General features: G+C 43.9%; 3 protein-coding genes across 3 annotated transcripts in view; all 3 read right to left on the bottom strand.

Moving 5' to 3' along the window:
* Positions 1 to 748: 748 nt before the first annotated feature.
* On the bottom strand, positions 749 to 3589 carry LOC117587032 (larval cuticle protein A2B). Its single transcript, XM_034277458.1, has 5 exons — positions 3536 to 3589; positions 3304 to 3453; positions 3017 to 3113; positions 2690 to 2938; positions 749 to 1162 (listed from the first exon to the last, which is right to left on the bottom strand). The coding sequence occupies exons 2-5, from the start codon at positions 3391 to 3393 to the stop codon at positions 1011 to 1013; spliced, it is 588 nt and encodes a 195-aa protein (XP_034133349.1). The 5' UTR covers positions 3394 to 3453; positions 3536 to 3589; the 3' UTR covers positions 749 to 1010.
* A 5523-nt stretch (positions 3590 to 9112) lies between these two features.
* On the bottom strand, positions 9113 to 10513 carry LOC117587033 (cuticle protein 7). Its single transcript, XM_034277459.1, has 3 exons — positions 10403 to 10513; positions 10157 to 10285; positions 9113 to 9916 (listed from the first exon to the last, which is right to left on the bottom strand). Exons 1-3 carry the CDS (start codon positions 10415 to 10417, stop codon positions 9509 to 9511), a joined length of 552 nt encoding a protein of 183 aa, XP_034133350.1. The 5' UTR covers positions 10418 to 10513; the 3' UTR covers positions 9113 to 9508.
* Positions 10514 to 19788: 9275 nt separating this feature from the next.
* The window catches only part of LOC117587122, a 4048-nt gene continuing 3182 nt past the window's right edge, over positions 19789 to 20654 (bottom strand). Inside the window, 3 exon segments of the mRNA XM_034277622.1 lie at positions 19789 to 20316; positions 20392 to 20403; positions 20548 to 20654. The exon segment at positions 20548 to 20654 is cut by the window's right edge and continues 8 nt beyond it. Of these exon segments, the coding sequence (XP_034133513.1) occupies positions 20243 to 20316; positions 20392 to 20403; positions 20548 to 20654 (193 nt within the window). The 3' untranslated portion in view covers positions 19789 to 20242.

Raw genomic sequence — 20654 nt, 5'->3', positions numbered from 1 at the left:
CACACAAATGGGCCATCCAAACGAATAGCCCAAAAAGAAAGCCGCAAGAAAAACAAACAGCAAAAAAAAGCCAACAGAAGCTTATGCAAGCAGATGCAAATTTTGCAGACCGTGAAAAGTGTTTGTCCACATAAATCGTTGGTGGGAAAGCCCGAAAGGAAACAGCAAACTTTGATTAAACAGGCAGCATGGAAACCACAAATGAAATAGAGCTTTCAGCGCGTTCAATTGGCCATGAGACACATCGATTTAGGCCTGGCCAATTGTGTAGCTTATTAATGCGAAAGTGTAAATTGTGACGCCAACATGGAGGGCTCCCAAAGCGGCAATTGAATCGAATAAAGACAGATGCCTGATTGCAAATGGCAGAGGCGTAGCAAAGTGAGTACTTAGAGAATGTTGATGTAGACGGCAGCCAACACATCTTAAACTGTGTGGAAGTCGAAGAAGAGCTGTCCGCAAATGTTCACCTCCTACACAGGAAAGAAGTGATTGCTAAGGGAAGAAAGCGACCAGAACCACTGCCTGGAATCGATCTACATGCAGTCAAACAGGCTGCAGATTCCATTAAATATTCTCCGTTTTTCCCTTGGGAGTCCCTAGAAGGTGGATTTTGCATATTTATTTCAGAATAACATCCCACAAATCCCTCACCATGCAAAGATAAACAATAAAGTTTATATTATTTAGTTGTCGTTATCTTTATTGTTATCTGTTTAAAAGAAAAACCACAGCTAATGTCAGCTAATTTCCACTTACAAAAAGATCTTTACCGAAACTTTATTATACATACAGAAATTTTCGCATAACTTAAGTAAAATTAACCTCATCGTCGTTCGCTTCGTTGTTGGAGCAGTTCTCAGCGCAGATCTCAAAGTTCTTCGTGCAAGCTACACTGAGAGAAACAGCCAGCAACCAGGCGGGGGGGTGGTGGTAAGAGTAAGAACTAAATTTGCTTAACAAAACTAGGATGTAATTTCGCAGAGAGTGTGTGCCTCCTGTGTGGGTTCTTAGTAGTGGCCCGCATAGGGACTCGCGTAGTGTCCGTAGTTGCCGGAGTCGTACTGGGGAATGTACTCGTACTGCTGTCCCTGGTTGTAGTAATCATCGTAGTCGTAGTGGATGGGTGCCACCTGGGGCGCTGGGGCGTAATGCTTGGACACTTGAAGATTGAATAGATTCAGACATTAGCACGGGCAGTGGGGCTGGGGCTTGTTGTCTTTTCTTATATTTATTTCGGTTACTCTGCGACGCTTGTTGCAATAATGACCGACAAAAAAATAAGAGACAAAGTGTGGTAACAGCTGGCAAGTGGCTCCACAAAAGGCAAACAAAGACAACAAAATACAATTTTAATGCTGAACAAACAAATTTTCTTGGCAATTTCTTTTGGCTGGTTATAGTATTTTTGGGTTTTGTCTCTTTTGCGCGTTGCCAATAAGTTTTTGTGCACGAGTCAATTGGTCACAGGTGCTGTTCCGCTTTAGATATTAGTTTTTGTTACCCTTTAAAGCGAGTATTTATGACTTTGATTTGCTGTTTGCCATGTGGCACTGGCACAGGGAATTGTTGAAAGGAAACCCTCTTTATACTACTTTTCCCTGCACATTTTGTATGCAAAGTTTGTGTTGCAGTTCGCTGCTTAAGTCTTTTGTTTGGGCGTTGATTTCTTTTGCTGCGTTGTGCGTTTCGCTGATAATTCTCAATTAAAAATTGCAATTATGAGTTTTCACATGCATTCACCAAATGTGAATACATTTCCCAGCCACAACAAAGCATTGCGACATTGAGAAATTTATGCTGAAGTCTTTATGTGGGGGGGGGGGGGGGGGGGGGGGGGGGGGCAGTATGGAAATTTTCTGTGAAGAAGCGGCAGCAATTTTCCATGAAATGAAAAATGTGTTGCGGCTGCTGTAGTTTTTGTTTTTTGGAAAGATGATGCACTGACATAATCTCTGTGGGAACTACGAGCACCGAAAGTGCAAGCTGCACACACAAAAACAAAGCGAGAGCAGAGATATCTTTGGCTCAGATCGCTGGGGCACAAAAGTGAGGTAATCGCTGGATGGGCGTGGCTTGGGTTAGTCAACCATGTTATGTTATGTTACACATTTGTGGGCCACATTTCCGTCCAGGCCAATTAGCAAGTGATTCAGCTTAGATGCATGACTGGGCACGTTATGATATGATTTACGATGCGTCTCAATGCAATTTATTAAATGCAACTGCCACCCAAGCTCCAAGCTGGAAAATCGATGATTACAATGGAATTATGGTAAGATATTCAGCACAGAGAAGGCAGCGACAACACACACTCAGTGGCAGACTCAGTAGGCTGCATAGTAATCAATTCCAAGCTCATCATCTGCTTCATCAACGTCTTCGTCTGGGCGCAATTTGCGGTATTGATTGTTCAGATAGTTGGCATGACGCCTGAACAGCTTTAGCATGCGATATGTGTTCATGCCTGGAAGAGCAAGATCAGACAGATCAGGTGGAATTGGGTGGGGTGGAAGTGTAACCACAATGTCAGCTTTTAGGGGATATTCGGGAGTGGGTGCGAAGTAGAAGAAGAAGGTGCCACCAAGGTGAAATTGAGCTGAAGGCCAACTGGAGGGTGAGTGCTGCTAAGCCCGCAAACTAACAAAAAACTAAAGAAAGAAAAGCTTCCACTTTCAGTTAGACTCACCATAGGGCGCTGGAGAGGCGGCAACCACCAGTGGGGCAGCGGCCACGGGTGCCACATGATTCACGTAATGCTGCTGCGGCTCGTAGTGGCTGATGATGGGCTTGTGGGCAACAATTGGCTTGGCCACCAACTGCTGGGCATGCACAGTGGGTCCGGATTTGGTCACCACAGCATTGAAGCCATGAATGGAGTCCGCCGTGTAGTCCACAGTGCGAATGGAGCCATCGGGCTCAACCAAAGAGTATTGGCCTGAGGGAGGGCAGTTAATCGAAGGGAAATAATTGTTAATAAAACGTTTTTGTTATAGGCTTTGTGCCAGTGCCTTACCCTTGACAACATCGCCATCGCGGGTCTCATGCTGCGATTTCACGTCTCCTGTGGTGTGATCGGCCACGCCATAGTTGAAGGCATATTTGGGATGATCCTAAAGCAGGAAAAAGTTAGTTGTAAATGAAAAATAAGGATAAAGTATCACTGAAACACAGATTGGGTGACTCAAGTGAGCGTTTCTTAAGTGTTTGTTCACTTTTGCATGACTTTCACACTGCTCAACTATGTTATTGTTCATATTTTTCACTCATAATAGTCTCTATTTTAATCGATTATTAACTCACATAATAGTCCAGAGCATATCCTGGTCGTGCCACAGCCACACTGGCGCACAGAGCCAACGAAAGGATCACAAAGCACAAGATATTTGCCATTTTTATGTTGGATTATTTGTTTTCCGTTTCAAATTCGATTTGAAATGTGGTGAATATTTGCTAAAAATAAAAACACATGAACAAAGTTCCTTAGAAAACACGAGGCACACGAGGATGAGGATTTTGTTTTTTGAGGCTTTACTTGGGGTATTTCAACGGCACTGGATACAAACGCTGCGAAGTTGCCCGGAATACTGTGGCGGTTCTGAAAGCCAGTTTCCATTAAATAAGCGCGAAAATGTGCGAAACCCCAGCGGCAGAGCAGTCGTCGCAGGCAGCGCAGTCGACAGAGCCCACCACAATGCCAAGACTTTTGATTTCTCAGTCAGTCAACTGTGGCGATGGCTGGCGCTGCCCCCACGCCACGGCGGTGATCCAGCTCTGCCACAGCGCTGCTGACTTTCCGCAACAGTCTGCCGCAGTCTGCCGCAGTCTGCCACACTCTGCCACACTCTTTCTTGCCAGCTTATGCTCCCGCTCTGCTGTGCTCTGCCATGCCATGTGCCATGTGAATGAAGCTGGATGTTGCAGCATGGAGCAGTGGCAGCCATGGGATGTGATGCTGTTGCCCCACTGAATGGGGTGTCGTTGTTGTTGTTTTGTAGTCCACCAAACTGGCGACACATTTCCCAAAATCCGCTACGAATCCCATGACGTCTCCCATGACAATCACTTCTATTCAGAATTATGCGAAATTAATCATTCGAGCGGAGTTAATCATGAATTTCCTTGATTGCTGGGCCCAGCAGCCAAAGCAAAAACCAATTGACTTAACAACTTAATTCTCAATCAAGCTGAAATCGAAACCGTAGCCAAAGCCAAAGAATTAATCGTCAAGCCTCCAAGAACTGAGTCTAAAACTAAATCAAATACGAATCGGGTCAAGTTGCAACCGGCAATTGCAGTTGCCACAATGCGAGCGCTGGCCCTAGTTATTTGGCACATGCGAAATTCTCAGTGATCTACTTCAATGGCAGCCAACAACAGTAAAAAAACTGTCCCCCCCCCAGCTCCATGGGGTCTCTGTGGCTCTCAGCATTCAGCCGAAGGTCAAGCGCATTATGCCCAGACTCTCAGAGTCTCAGACCTCAAATGAAAGCAAAAGTCACTTAAGATCGAACGATTTATGACAATCAGCAAATTAAATGAAATCGTATTCCTTAGCTGGTTCTAGAACTGACCTTTTGGTTAGCATTAGGCAACGTCTTGGGATTGCGGTGGGGAAGGGGTTTTGGCAGATAAAAAAGAAGACACTCGTATGATGTGGAAAACTATATCGAAGTTGCTGCTGCTTCGGTCATGACTGTTCAAAGTTCTTTTGCAAGCAAAAACCCCTAAAACTGAGACGGATTTTCAATCAATAATCTTTAGGTTTATGCACATCCTTGAAGCGCAGCGAGAACGTGCCAATTGCGGTCTGGTCTTAGACAACAAAACTAATTTTAAATATTGTCGAACCGCAAAAGAGTCTCGGCAATGATTTATGTGGCTCCTAATAGTAATCTACTCCACTCCACTCCACTCGTAATGTAAGCTACTTTAATGTAATGTTCGGGTCAACATTTCTTGTGGATTTTTCACATAATTAACCGTTGCGAGGGGCGGTGCTAAAGACTCTAATTAAACGCGTGGACGGGGAGAGCTTCAAATCTGAAACTGACCTGACCAAACCAACAAAAAAGAAGGTAGAAAAACTATGGCAGGTCGGAGATAAAAAGAGCCTGAAACAACCTTCGGTGTGGCATGGAAACAATTGTCTCCAATTTTTTTTGTGTTGGCTACCGCGACTGCGGTTTTTGTAAAACTAAATACTAGATTAAGTCAATTTGCATGCCGCCAAAGTATTTTGCTACTTGCTAGACTTGGGAAAATTCAACTAACCAACGATTGTCGGCATTTTCCGAAGGTTTTCCATATGCAGTCGGTGTTTTTTTTTTCTAGTTCTTTTTACACATGTGCGTGGCTGGGCATTGTTTCGCTTTTTGGGAATCAACTTAAAACTTGGTAAATATTCATAAATACTTGTGGAGGGGATATTAATGATGCTAAAGAGGTCTGGGTGAAGGGCAGTTTAGAAGGGGCTTTAGGGGTTCTAGCTGAATGAGGAAATTACTTGAATAAACATCTCTTTTGCAGGATACTTTCTATGGATTGCAAGCCTTTGAAGCTGCCTTCCTGCCTCAATGGCTAATGAGGGATCTCTTCTCTGTGGCAATTGAATAGCAGCTCATTGGCAAACCAAAGCAAAGCCAAAACTCCATTCTGCAGGCACTCAAGGGAATCGTCAGTGCAATTTCTGCCATGAGGCCGCACATTTGGCGTTAAGCAGCTTGGATCATGGCTGTAATGGCAACCTCTCTCCCCTGGCTTGGAATGGTGACTTTGACTTGGTTTACTTTCGGTCACCTAATGCCAGCTTGTTTGCACACCAACTAATTTGACAATGGGGAGCGGAGACTGTTCACTGGGCAACGTTCGACAAGGGGCTTGCAACATGAACATGGGGAACGAAATGACTCTGGAGTGACTAGCCGGCCAAGGTGCGAATGTTGCAAGTCAAGCGGTTGAGTGTGGGTGCGCTGCTCTCTTGCCTCTGCTTGCTGCTTGCTGCTTGCTGCTGCCTGTCATTGTTGTCGCCCTTAGTTGGCCATGGTTGAGTGCCCCAGCGTACTGCCGCATCTCCAATTGAGTGACCATTGTTAGCCGGAGAGCGGAGAGCGGAGAGCCCTGTGTTACAGTATGACCCGTGGCAAATGCGTTCGCCGTAATAAAATGCAAATGAATGGAGCTGCTGGAGGGCTCCAGGGCTCCATCGCTGGGGTCTGGGGTCTGGGCTCTGGGCTCTGCTATAAATTTCAGGCGAATTCTTCGCACCTTTTCAGCCAATTTGTTGCAGACTGTTTGCCATGCATCAAATTAACGGCTCAAATAATCCAGTTAACATTGTTATATAATTGACTCTGACAGTCGTTGGTGGGCCGTGATTATGTACTGCTCTGCCTCTCTGGCAGTCTGGAATTTAGCATTATTTATGCGCGCTTCTACTTAACTTCTATTTGATTATGTCCGAGCTGCACTTGTGCAACATTATTCATTAATTAATGGAATTTTTCAATTACGCAGACAGCCAGACGACATTTAACATTTTTACAGTGGTTTAAAGAAGGTTCTTTCAATGGGAGATTGAAGATAAAAGCAAGAAGCTCTGGCTGGGGTAAGCTTTAAATCAGAAACCAATTTTAAGTCTTCTTTCTTCTAATTTACATTTCAATCAGTTTGAGCTTGTATTGACATTGATATCGGATTCCAAGTGCTCGCCATTTACAGATTTCACTACCAACTTTACATGCTCAGAACAAATTTATCAGCAATTGTTTCACACTGTGCCACACAAAACAAGCAGATGACAAGCATCTCATCCTCTGTTCCCCTAAGCAAATGGAAACCAGTAGCTATTTTATTATCTATAAATTGTATCGCCATCGCCATCGATCGATGCATATCTTTGAGGTTGCATCTTAATTTTGCTGCCGCAACAGACTCGCACAGAGAGAGAAACACAGAGACTGCAATCGATACCATATAGAGAGCACGTGTTGGCGACAGTTTATTGAGGCAGTCATCTTGAATGTCAACTAGTTGGAGTCTCTGGCAACAGCAACAAAACGGCAACAAAAAGAAACGGCAAAAGTTGAAAAACTGAAACTTTAGTAACTGTCATTCATCGATGAAGAAGTTGCTGGCCAACTAAAGGTTATTGGAGCATTGCATTGGACAGTCCATTCCATTCGGCATTGAACAGAGTTACATTGGAGTTTTGGCACACCAAACTGTGTGTTGGTCTACAAGGAGGCAGAGGGGAAATAGAAGTACTCTCCATACTCGAGTTGGATCTAGTTAGCCAGCGGAAACTTCCTTCCGGCATTTCCCAGCAGCCTGACCTTAACTGTTGCTGCTTGAATCCGCGCCCCAAAGGCGGCAACTGTCGGATTCAGTTCTTTGGTCGCATTTAGACTTCAGCTAATTAATGGACTCCACGTATGAGATATTTAGCCTTTTGTCTTGTTTTGGTTTTGCGTACATTTAAACGCTTCGCTGATCCCAGATCTCGGATAAACGCTTCTTCCCCCGCACCAGCGCTTTCGCATGGGTGTCTCTATTCGGATTGTTAGACATTTGTTTGGCCAGGTCCACGTTGTGCCCATTAACAGATCAATATTTCGCTTTGTCTGCTGTCGAGGTTCGCACGTTAAAAGTGACGGAAATGACTAGATTTGTTGCATGCGGAAGCATCTCTTCTGACTTAAATGTTTCAAAGTTATGTTTTATTGTCTTTCGCAGAGAGGGAGAGACGCCCCCGAACTTGTGGCCGCATTGGGTGGCAGCTTGTTTACCGACAGAAAAAGGCAGAGGCACTTACTTGTGGTTTACTTCCTAAGTGGGAGAGAAGTGCGTAAGATGATAGGGTTCAGGGTCGCAGCTACCTTTAATGCATATAAACGCTGGCTCAATGAACTGTCTTAAATGGAGCTGGGAATTAGCAGGAAAAGTTATCTAAATGTTTGATGTTCTTTTAATGAAATATCGAAAAGGATGTGCCATTAATAGATTGATATTTTCCGAGTCTGAAGCTAAGACCATTCTTCGTTTCCTATATTGAATGTGCACTGTTTACCTTTTTTGTTTGTTTCTCCCACGCCCCGTGCGCCTTTATTATATTTAACCTTTCAGTAGCTAAAAAGTATATCACTCTAAAATGTATCTAAGAAAGTGGCCTAAAAGTATACAGACATATAAGACATTTGTCTAACGTTGCTGCTGAAACGCTTTAAAGCTCCGCTTTATCTTTGGTTTAAAGATAGCCCAAAAGTTGCCTATGGATACAGCATGAGGCAGCTGGAATATTTGACACCTGGGCTTGGGAATCCTAGCGAGTATTCCAAACATTTCTGGATATTTGGAAGTGTTGCTTGATATCTCTTTTATTCTGTCAAGTGAGGAAATTTATTAAGAGTAATTGCAATTATCCTCCAGTTTAGTTCGTTTCGTTTATATTCTATAAATATGTTTAACTACAACAATCAGAAGATCAAAAATATTCCCAAAGTGTATGTCAAGACCAAACCAAATGCATCCACCGATCAACATGCACGTGTCTCAATTCGACAGAGACATTTGCCAGAGATTGTTCTTCAATTTACAGATAATAATGGTAACTTGTTGTTTATTAATTTAATGCTAATCAATTGGCAGAGCTTGCCTTCACCTTTTCCACTTACCGCCCACAAATTATCCCACTCGATAATTGTCAATCAACGGACGTGATCTTTAGTGAGTGGATCTACCCATCGATTTCCATAACTTTCATAAATGATTGCAAATCATAATTAGAAATAGTTAATAGAATCGATTGCCAATGGAAAGTGAATGTATTCATGACTGTATTCATGATCAGAATCGTTGAAATAAAAAAAAGCGGTTGCGTCTTGGGTTTTTGTCATTCACTACATTCTGTATTCAGTATCAAACTTAAATTAGACACATAAATTGTTTTTTTTTCTATATAATACAATATACGTATAGATTGTTCATTTTTTTATTGGTTTTTTGTTCATTTTTTCTTCATCTTTTTTTTCAGGTTGGTGTCGTGTGGGCGTGGCATGATGGGCTGCGCTGCTGGGGCTTTCATCGTTCTTCACTCGCATTTTTACAACTTATTTACAACAAAAAGAGAAGTTTGAAATATTACAAACAAAAGGAGAATTGCGCGAAAGCTGAGACAGAGACGGCAATGCAATGGTGTGTGGTGAAGGGAGATAGGCAGATGCATAGAGGTGACAGGGTGCGAGACGGAGAGAGATGGCCTGATTGGGTCTTCTCCCTCGCTCTTATATACACATGGTAATGATGGACATGACTGGATTCTGTTCTGAGTATTGGATCAGGGCTTCATCAGTGGATCGATCATCCGTTTTCCATTCGGGTTTTGTGAGGTCGTCAACGTGCTTAATAAATTACAGAAGATTGGTGTGGTGCGGGTGGTGGTGGTGGTGGTGGTGTGGTGTGGCGTGGCATGGTGGCAAGTGGGTGGCTGGTTATCCTCCCTCCATTCTCCTTAGTAGTGGGCCACATGCGCGTGGGTGTTGTGGGTGGCATAGCCGTAGGCGGGCACACCGGCATGATGCGCCAGAGAGCCGCCATAGGGCACAGCGGGAGCGGCAGCCACATGGTGAGCAATGGAAGGGCCATGGGACAGCAGTGGGGCGGAGTGAGCCAGCACTGGAGCAGCATGGGCGACCACTGCGGGTGCGGAATGGTGGATGGTGGGGGCAGTCTTGTGCACCACTGCGTTGAAGCCGTTGTGGTCATCGGCGGTGTACTCCACGGTGCGCACTGAACCATCGGGCTCCACCAGGGAGTAGGATCCCTTCACAACATCACCGTCGCGCACCTCATGCTGAGACTTGACATCTCCGGTGTGGGAGTCGGCTACGCCGTAGTTGTAGTGGTACTTGGGGTACGCCTGTGGATGGTACAAGATCCAGGTGTTAATTTAATGTGCATGCCACACGCCATGCCACCACCATCAACACTTGCAACACTGCCGACGCCGACACCGACGCCGACGCCGCTGGCTATGCTAATGGACAGTCGTGGGAAAATCTCCAAATGTCAAAAGCAAAGGCCCACGACCCTGGCCCACAGGCCAGAGCAGACGATCTTGCAAAGTGCACCAAAAGAATGGTGATGGTCGCATACTTACATGGTAGTCAATTCCCTCATCGGGATGTCCATGGCCAGCATAGATGGCTGGGGCAGCGGCATAGAGACCAGCACCACCGTGCAGGACACCGGCGGAGGCCACGCTGAGGACAGCCAGGCAGATCAGGGACTGTACACAGAAGAAAGAGCACAATAAGGGGATTGGAGGGTTAGGTTTGGAACACATGAACACGAGAGCAGCGAAAGGATATGTAGTATGTCACTCGATTGATCCTTTTTCACTCACTTTGAAGAAAGCCATTTGAATGGTTTGGGAGTTTGTTTGGAGTTCGGTTTGTTAGAGCCGCGAGTGTATGCGATGGGTTGAGCTGGATTCAACTGATAACTAGAACCAGAAGGAGCCCGCTTATATATGCAAGACAACGCCCGAGCGGCCCCACGAACAACAGCGGAGCCAAACCGAAGAGAGCCAAAGTTGAAGCAAAAGCCAAAGCGAGCGAATCGGTCAGCAATAGCAAAAACAACGAAGCAAAGCAACGGCTGCCGCTGCGCAAAAGAGAAGCCTCCTCCTCTTCTCTCCTCTCCTCTCCTCTCCTCTCCTCTCCTCTTGCTTCAATAGCAACGTCGAAGCCGAAGCCAACGCCAACGTCAACGCTGTCTCGCAGGTAATTTTGTGCTTTATGAAAAACGAGAGTGAAGTTCAGTTAGATGTAGAGCACTGCTGCCATGGTGTGCTCAATAAAGGTGAGGTGCTTTCGTGAGAGCGCTCATAAAGCGGAGACGTAAAATAACAGACGATTCGTGGTGCGGGAGCTTACTCACCCTCACTGTCGCACCACCTTGGATTGCCGCTACCTCTGTCTCTACCTCTGCTGCTAGGGGGCTGTGGTTTGTTGCTCTCTGCTTTGCCTGGAAGCTGTCTGATTTGTGAGATAACTGTTGATCGACTCGGGCTGAAAATGGAACAATTGCTGGGAATTGTGTTGACAAAAGGGAGTACCATGGGAAAGAGAAGACAACCCAAAACCCTAATTAAATAGGTAAGGAAATTATAAGTACGTTATTAACTAATGTAAAACAAACCGAAAGCAACGAAAATATGTTGGAGGCTGTGCCAGGGTAGGAGAAGCAAAAACAATACCCATTTATTATGCATTAACAATTTCATATTAATTATAAAATCATGATCAGTCTATAACAAAATTAGCCTAACTATCTATGAGTGCTCGTTTCCATCTCCCATCACGATTAATTGAAATGACCTCTTGAATCGCCCGTCTGGCTGCTCCCTCGCATAGAAAAGTCCTCGAGCACGAATAGAATTAGCCACAAACTAAATATATTTATGTATAAAACAAAACAATAGCTTCCATGGCAACTAAAATTGCATTTTTTGGTGGGCGGAGGTGTTGCCCCAGCCCCTGCCCCGCCATCAGATTGCTGCATGTTGCAATTTGTTCGCCGTGGCTCTCCCATGCAATATTTTGTCTATGTTCTATGGATTTTTATTTTTCCCTCCGCCTGAATGCTGGGCGTCGTCGATCGGAGCTTCCACTTAATGTTGCTAATGCTACGAGTATTTTTGTTGTATATTTTTTAATTGCCATGTAGGCCGTTTTGCTTATTAAACCAGAGAGTAGAGTGGGAGGGTGCCGGGCCGGGGCCTCTGTGGAAGACGTTGCCGAAGTGGGGCGCAGCATGGCGCCACATCATTATGGCCAAAAACTCCTCCAATGCAACCCTGACTCATTACCCGGCCAAAAAGTGCTTTGTTTTGTCATATTTTGAGCACTGCCTCGCAGTTTGTTTTATGTTTTATGGCACATTTTCTGGTCTCTAGTCTTATGCGATGTTGTACTTGCCCTGCTTTGTCTCATTTAATAAATCGTCTCGAATTAGTAAGCTCGACTTTGACTGTCGTTTCAGTCTCTATCTACGTGTCTGTCTGCCTGTCTGTTTATCTGTCCTAGTCTCTGGGCTGTACTAAAACAAAAATTGAAGCAATCTTCTCAAGGTTATCACGACAAAACGACGACCAGCAGCAAACAGTGTGTAACGGATCACTAACAGTTGAAATCGACACAGGAGCGGAGTCAGCAAACAAAGGGCCTAGAAAGGGAATCGAATTTCGTTAGCGTTCGCTTAGGTCAAAGAAAAATTCAATAAGAAAAGTTCCTACTGCTAACACTCAATGAAACCGGGTTTCTCTTACCGATTAAGTTCCTTGAAAAGAAGTTACATTTCCTAGATTTAGACAAGCCCGTTACTTAAATGTGTGCAAATTCCCCAGACCACAGCACTCTTAGTGCAGTGCTTAAACCAGACCAGTCCTGACCCAACTATGACAATAACAAATATTTGAATGCAAAACCTCTTTGGTCATACGTTTCGTTTCCTTTTTGACTTAATTATTCAGCGCATGTTATGCCATTCAAGATTGCAGTGCTTCACGTAGTAGATCCGTTCCACATATGAATCTGTGAGTCAGGCGAGAAGTTCCAGTAGCCGGCAGACCGGCAGACCACCCAGACCAGATCCGATCTGATCCAGTCCGAGCAACAGCCGGATTCGGATTCGCAGAAATGCAACGCCCAAGTGGTCCGAAGCAGTTGCAAATCTTGACTCGTCATGAGATCTGTGGGGCTTGTCACTTGAGGATTGAGTGGAGTGCTGCAGAGTAGAGTGGAGCACTGTATAGATCTAGGCATATTTTTCTAGCTGCTGCCGTGATTTGGAGGTGTCAGGTAAAAAGTCAAAGAGCATTTGCTAAGGCAACACTGAAATAAATACATAAATAATTAATGAAAGAGAACTTCAGAGTGCCTTAAACGATTTCTCTCAGTGTTGTTTGCTCCGAAACACCTATAGTTGATACATATTCAAGCAAATTTGTTGTAATTAAAGCAATTTGTGTGCGTTGCCTTGTTGCTCAGTCTGTTGGCCGCGCTGATTGAGTGGCAAAATGTTTGCAGCCTTCCTAGTTGTGTGTGCAGCAATATGCGAAACAAGTTCGTTGCCCAAGTCATTCGTTTGATTTGAATTTTAGTTCTATCAGATATTTTGCGCAACATTCTCCCCAGATGGAAGTCGGATCACAAGTCAACAGCAAACATCAGCAGACTATGAGTGTGGTGCCCTGGGTTATAATTTAAATTAATTATGCAAAATTCCAATTGTAATTAAGGTATTGAAACACAAACCTGCGATCGACTCCATGGCAATTAACGTTTACTCATGATTTTTTGACCAGTGGCTGGCTACCTACCGATCTTTGCAAATGCCACAAAAATAGCTGTTGCTGTTGCTGTTGCTATAGCTGTGGCTGTGGCTGTGGCAACCACAATGAACCCAAAAGGGGGATAAAAACTCAAATAAAAAATGTATTAACTGCAGCAATTGAACAGAAGACTGACCTTGACCAGAGCGCGGATTGTTGCTCATTCGAAATTGAAATGCAATCACTGAACAAAAGCCAAGAAAATCTTAATTGATTAATGAAATCATGGAATATGCTTGTCATACAGCTATCGGGGGGAAAAGGGTTCCACGAAATCTATCAAGAAAATCTTTCCAGCTTCCCGCTGCAACACTTTGGGCACCACTTTTTGCCTCTAATGGTAAAGTGCACCCACAAAAATACATAAGACAACCGCAAGGTCGAATTGTTTATGGGTTAAACCCAAACATTGATTTCAATTTGATTGAGTTTTTGTTGTTGTGGCTTTTCCTTTACAAATTGTAATACCAGTGGAAACAATTTTCAAACCAAAATTGTAGATTTTAATGCGGGATTTGGGTGCCCTGACAGCTCTTTCAGTGGGCGTGTGCCTTATCAGCTGTCCAATTATATTTGCTTTGGGTGCTGCCAAAGATCCCAAACAGAGTCAGTAAACAGACAACAGCTTAATCCATGCAATTATGTCGCTCGAGATTTACATAGATCACCTCCATTGTTCGACCCAAAACCAGAGGCTTGGACCGAAGACTGGCGACAACCGACCTTCGGGCTTCGGCCAGGCTTAGAATGGGAGACACACTCCAAGCCAAGGCAATTTGCCATGACCAGAGCGGACCTGAAGCTGGAGCAAGCCTCTTAGGTCGAATTTGGCTTGCATTCGCGATACCCCAAATGCATTTTCGCAATGCATTCACCACGATCCCACAGTACAGAGACTGCAGACTGCGGCTCTGGGCTGAAGAGGGGGCGTGGCAGCTTTACAAAATTTCCGCTTTAGATTTCTCGTATCGAATTCGCTTTTATATGGTTTTGTAATTGTTTGCCCATTGTCATACTCGTACTCACAGTCGTAGTCGCAGTCGCTGTCGCAGTCGAAGTCGCAGTCTCAGTTGCTGTTGAAATTTGTGGCTCAGTTTGCTGATTTATTGGCTCTCGATAATGTCTGTTCATTGTTCAGAAAGGCATGTCCATAATGTTTATCGCATTGTTTTGTTCTCATTGCCATGTACATATCCGGCTTAGCATTATTCTAGGCAACAACTTATGATCCTGCCAGAGAGAAAAAGAGACAGAGTGAGAGAAAGACACAAACCTATTGGACTTTGTGTTGCTGCAACAATTTTTGAGTGGCAAAACCACAACAGAGATGTCTCAGATGCCGCCTCTTATGATCTGTGTGCAACTCCACACTCCTCCCGCTGCTCCACCCTTTCGGTTAACCGCAGCACAATTGTTGGCAATCGCTTCTTGCACAACTGACGTGTGGCTGCCCTGTAATCAAAGATTGAAGTCGGTTAACTTTTGACTCTCTGGGGAACACTCTGGCGCTGCCATTGACTCTTACTCTGCCTGCGTGGGTGTCGACGCCTTGTTACAATACTAAATTCAATTTCCAGACACATCTGGCAGTCCAGCGGCACACATGAGGCTTATGCCCGACAGGAGTACATGCCAGAGGCGTATCCCTAGCTTATGTACTTCCAAGTGCCGATTCGACTGAAGATTCTAGACAAACATCAGAGAGAAAGAACAATGGGTGCTGCAGCTCAATCATAGCCATGGGGAGTGCACAGGAAAATGCAACCATTAACCTGCAATTTTCCCATAATTTCCCTCAAAAGTTGCTCAAGTGTTTTGTTTGGTTTTCGCATTACAAATATTTTGCCACTTACCAATCCAACGAGTTGAAGCCAGGCCTGGACCAAACCACTAACTGATTATCCATTGTAATGTAGTTCAAACAGCACATTCACCCATTAACCCACAATTGCCAGCGGACAGAGACAGAGCAGAGTCAGAGTCAGCTTTTTCCCCATTTTCCTAGATTTACATTTTGGACTGGGCACACCCCAGAGCCTAAGCCAAGCCATGATTGTCGCTCCCTAGAGCTCTCTGCTCCCCCTTCCTTCGAAGATCTATCATATTTAGTCTGGTAAACGACCATTGCTGACCACCATTTGTGGGCCGCCCCCAAGGAGCCAATTCGTGAGTTTTTACTATGCACAGCACAGAGCAGCAGATTGTTTTGCTTTGATGGGGAATATTTATTTTTCTTTTTTAAATATTTTAATGACTTTTTTATATGCAGTCGTAGGCCAACACCCTCGCGATAGTACCTTTTTGTCCTCTGTCTCTGTGTTATGCAAGTCCTCTATTTCTATTCTCTCCCCACTCTCTGCTGCTCTGGGGGGATTGGAGAGGGGGCACATGACTTTCGAAAGTGTCGGCTGCGGCTGCGGCTGCAGCTGCTCTGTCGGATTTCGGTTGGACACGAGGAGGAGCCGAGGAGATTGAGACAGTTGAGTCGGTTACTCGGTTACTCGGTTACTCTGTTGCTAGCAGCAGCTAGCTCCACATGACACAATTTGTTAACTAGATTATTATGTAAGGTCTCTCTCTCTCTCGCTCGCTCTCTCTTTTTGTTTGTCGCTCTCTGTGTGATCAGACAACATGCAAAAGCAGCCGCCTGAATGCATATGCAAAAATAACAATTAGCCATCATTTTGATGCCGGTAACAAGACTTTGGCTGGCTCGAATCTCTGCACTCCAATTGCAGACAGGCAGGCAGAGATGATAATTAAATCTCTTGAGTTTGATGGGTTGCCGCTTGAAATTGAGTTGACGTTTTGTGTGAGCCTTTGGCTAATTGATGCCCATTCACTTTGTACACTGAAATGCATAACTCAAAAGGATATAAACGATAACCAGCTACAAATATTCTTGCAATTAGAGGGCATTGTGGTATTTGCGTGCCAAAAAGTAGGAAAAACTCTTCCTTCCTTCCCATAATTAAGCTAAAACAAAGTGATAGACATTCATTAGACAAAAATGCGGAAGCTTCTCTGGTTCTTACTAGAAATAACCCTAAATTAAATTGTTTTTTCATTCCACACACTTAATGGATCATTAATTATATGAAAAACAAAAGCCGCACAACACACCTCAAAACATTCATTTCAATTTCGTGCAGACAAAAGTCATAAATAAATAGACTCGTAGCCCGAAGTATCGACCGAAAATCTTGACCAAATTGATCGACAGTTCTTGGCTTATAATCTTTGATATTAAAAGGCAATTCATTTTGTGGTGTGAGTGTGTGTGAAGCATTGCAACTCCCAGTCAGCCATGGACAGGCGGTTTGATTAATGGAGCTTCGCCATTTGAATGTGCCCTCATTTGGGGGATGGGCCTGCTCCTCTCTCGCCCGCTCTAATGCTCTGGCATTTGCGGCAATCGTAGCTGTAATTAGCCATCAAGTATGTAGATATGCAGCTAGCCATTGTGCAATGGTCCCCCGTCTTGTAATTAGTTCATTTGCACAATGTTTGCACAGTCTGAAGCACCGAAGCAGCGTAAAATGTGTCAAGTTCATCGCGGATCAACGCCAGTGGAGCATAACGTTGGCTCAGGCAACTTGCTGCTCTAATCTTAACTGCCATTTTCCACAGAGTTGTTCGGCCAGCTTGACATTATTTTGATTTTCCGCTTCTACCAACCGAAACGAGTTGTGCGTTTACGCACGTTTTGTGCCATGAATGAATGAATGAATGAAGAAATGAATGAAAATGTTGGCAGGCAATTCAATGAGTTGGACAAATGCCTGGAGGCTGGTCTTGGCAATGTCAAGTGCGTTCAAAATCTGGTTTATCCTTTACATCTTTGATGCATGTACAGGAAAATCTTTGTGGCTCGAACACATTTAGGAATTTAGCTACGAAAATTACACATTTTAGAGCAGAAAACACTTTGCCGAATGCATTCACACGAGGCAGCGTCATTTCATTTCATTTCATTTCATTTCAGTGCGCTGGCACTTCATCATACTCCAACTCCAGCTCCAGCTCCGTCTCTGACTCCAAGTGTGGCCTTGTCAATGCCGTTTCAGAACGCCATACAAATAATAATAAAACCCGCGCATATCTGGTGCAGAGTGCAGACAGGCAGCCCAAAACAATTGCGATTGTCTTGCGGCTCTCCGGCTCTGTGGCTGTGGCAGTTGCAGTGGCACTTGCAGTTGCAGTCTAAAATTTTCTCACACGAGTGAGGATTGAGTCAGCAGGGCAGGCCACAGGCACCACGTAGTGGAGTGTGTGAGAAATGCCACGATCCCCACCCATCAGGCAATTTGTGTTACAATTCCAATATAATTCTGAACGGAGCCCCACAAGAGTTGAAAAGTTTATGAACATTTTTGCCAGGGCTCAAGACGGAGCGCCGTTTCAGATTTGAAAGTCCCATTAACAGGCAGCTTAAACAACTAAATTAAGTTAATTAAATGATCAAGTCTATAAGTATTCCCCTCTTACTGGTACTCATATTCGTATTCGCATTTGGTTTACTTTTACTTTCGTCAGTTTATGTACGTGGCTCTGCTTTGGTTCGCTGATCAATTAGTTGGTGACCTTGACTCCACCGAAAGATCTCAAATTAAAGGCTAAACACTTTGATGCTTAATTATCTGAGAGTTGTGAGGTGTGAGGATGATGGTGCGGGACTCCCCATGGGGGCAGCTTAGGAATCATTTTCAGCCTCAAGTTCGTATTGATTGTGCGTGTGGGAAAACTATTGAAATGATTTGGAAATAAATTTCAAATGAGTAGAGGAGCGCTTTGAGTGATGAACTTGGCACAAGAAATAATTGTAAGATTATCAGCATTCCAAACCAATGAGCTTCCCCACTTGCGCCTGTGTGTGGCCCAATTAGCATCCAACAAACTGCCACTGAGCTTCGTGGGAAGCTTGTCCGATTAGCTGCGATCTCTGCAAGTACATATCCACTCTCGTGTACGTTTATTGAGATGTTGCGGCTCATAATTCGCGAGCATCAACAGCTCCGACGGCAGCCGAGTGGCAATTTGTCGACGAATCAGGCAAAAGCACGTTTAATTACAAGACAATTTTGCATTCAAATAGAACAGACAAGAAAGAGAACTGATGTTTATTCAAGTTATAGCTGAGCATGAATCACTTGAGAGTCGGTAATTGCAAACGGATCGAAGTGCACTTCGTGTAAGCATACATAAATGTGAGGCACAGTCGAAGGTCTCTGGCGGGTCAGTTAGCCACGTCAGAGCTGCTACATTTTCAAATTTGTATTTAGATTCGATCTGCCCAGCTGTTTAACATTTTTCTCACAGCCTGTGAACGCGTTTGGGCGTTTACTACGAGTATTACTACAACCACCAGTTGTAGTTGTGCTGACTGTTTGCGTTCTGGTTTCAGCTTTTCATGTCGTTTTTTTTATGGCTAACGGCGCCGCCATGACATTAAGTTGCTGAACCATAAATGCGATCGATTTCAATATTTCATATCCTGTAGCCAGAGTTCTTTCTGATGGTTCCGCAAAAGCCAATGGAAACGTGCAACGCCCACCAGTCCACCAGTCCACCAGCTTCAGCTTCTGAGCTGACTTTTCCCAAACAAATTGCAGTGGCACTTGGCCTTTGCAACCGCAACACGGGGGTCGGTCTATGCATGACTCGGATTACGGGCTACTGGCCAGCGATGGCTGCGTGATATGCTCTGAAACAGATGAATATTCTGGGAAGCATTGATGGTTGGCTCTCACGCCAGTGTATATGTATAACTAATGCAATGCAATGAGCAACTCAATCAATAACTAATATGCAATTAAAACATCAACGAGGCGGACTACTAACAAACAATTAAATCCATTTAAACACACACTTTGAGCATTTTTTATGGCTCACCTGTTAATTGACATGTAAAGCAATCGCCTGAAGGGCAAACACAATCGCAAGAAACATATTTTTATGACTATATGTGAAACAAATGCATCACAAGAACTTGTTGGACAAGTGTATAAAGCTATCAAAGTGCCAACAAATGCATAAAACCCTGAAAGACAGACAACTAATAGGAAATCCGTATCTTGAATATCTTCAGGAAATTGTATCAAGAAATAAAGAGCCTGAACTTAGGTTCTCTGTCTCCTAGTTGAGTACCCGAAAACTTCAAAATCTAAAGTTCCAAACTATATTTGCCGCACTGCCGCAAGACAGGCTTCACTTTTCGGCATTCATATTGCATGTTTCCGAAGGGGCTGCCTGCTTTTGGGGTCTGCAAAAGTTTTCGCTTTGAATAAAAAACAAAAAACGATTCTGTTAACATTTTTGGGCGACCCTTTTCCGGGTCCTTTATTTATTTATTCAGTTAACTTGGCCATATATCATTCATTTTTTTGTGTTTTTTGTTTGTTCTTTTTTAGGTTTTTAATAAATATTTTGTAGTATATATAAGGTTTTTGCTTAATATGTATTTCGAATACAACAAGAATCATAGATAATATTCATACAACTAATATGGAAATACTTGGTATGTGTTCATATGGGTTGGGAGTTGGGGGAAAGAGAGACAAGACTAGGGGAGAGGTTTCTTTGTGTCGGTGTATGTGTGTGTGTGTGTGTGTGTGTGTGAGTGTGTCGAGACATTATATTGTAACTAACATAACTACTAGTTTCTCAAAACTAAATCAATAGACAATACTTGGCATTTGAACGCGTTCCACAAATCTGTGTCAATGCAAATTCTGTTAAATTGTTCTGCTTTTATTTTACTCTTGGCTGCTTTTAGTTGGTTTTTCATTGTTGTGAGGAGGGGAGACAGATGTGGTTTACTTGTCAGTGTAGTTCTGTTAGTTCTGCTCTTCAGTAGGGCACATAGGAGCCGGCATTGCGTTTGCGGCCCATGTTGCAGATCTTAAAGTGGCACGGCGACATGTCTATGGATATTACAGATATACAAAAATGTTAGTGCGATGAAATGTAAATGGGAGATTGCTTCATGCAACACTTACATTGTTTACGAACTAATTGTTTGGGACCAAATAATAATCATGAAAATAAAAAGGTTTCGAATCAAACAATTAGTCAATCATGCCACATCGAGGATAGTTATTTTAGATAGATAGATAAATCAGACAATGAGTGCAGCTGTCAGTTCGTTTACTTACATTGCACATTCTTTTTGGTGTTGTGCTCTTTGAGTGAGGCACTGGGCACCACCTTCTTGGCGGGCATGTCGGTTAAATCGTTGACCAAATTGTAGCGCAACTCCTCG

This window comes from Drosophila guanche, unplaced genomic scaffold (genome assembly GCF_900245975.1).
Source record: "Drosophila guanche unplaced genomic scaffold, DGUA_6, whole genome shotgun sequence".
Taxonomy (NCBI): Eukaryota; Metazoa; Arthropoda; class Insecta; order Diptera; family Drosophilidae; genus Drosophila; species Drosophila guanche.
The sequence above is the reverse complement of the archived record's forward strand: the minus strand, read 5'-3'. Positions and strand labels throughout refer to the sequence as shown.

What these genes read in the sequence shown, in the direction of transcription:
- LOC117587032 (XM_034277458.1), bottom strand. Translation starts at nt 3,393, where the DNA reads ATGGCAAATATCTTGTGCTTTGTGATCCTTTCGTTGGCTCTGTGCGCC. An exon ending in CGATGGCGATGTTGTCAAGG is followed by an intron (nt 2,939 to 3,016) that starts GTAAGGCACTGG and finishes GCCCTCCCTCAG; the next exon opens with GCCAATACTCTTTGGTTGAG. An exon ending in CGCCTCTCCAGCGCCCTATG is followed by an intron (nt 1,163 to 2,689) that starts GTGAGTCTAACT and finishes TCAATCTTCAAG; the next exon opens with TGTCCAAGCATTACGCCCCA.
- LOC117587033 (XM_034277459.1), bottom strand. An exon ending in ATGAGGGAATTGACTACCAT is followed by an intron (nt 9,917 to 10,156) that starts GTAAGTATGCGA and finishes TACCATCCACAG; the next exon opens with GCGTACCCCAAGTACCACTA.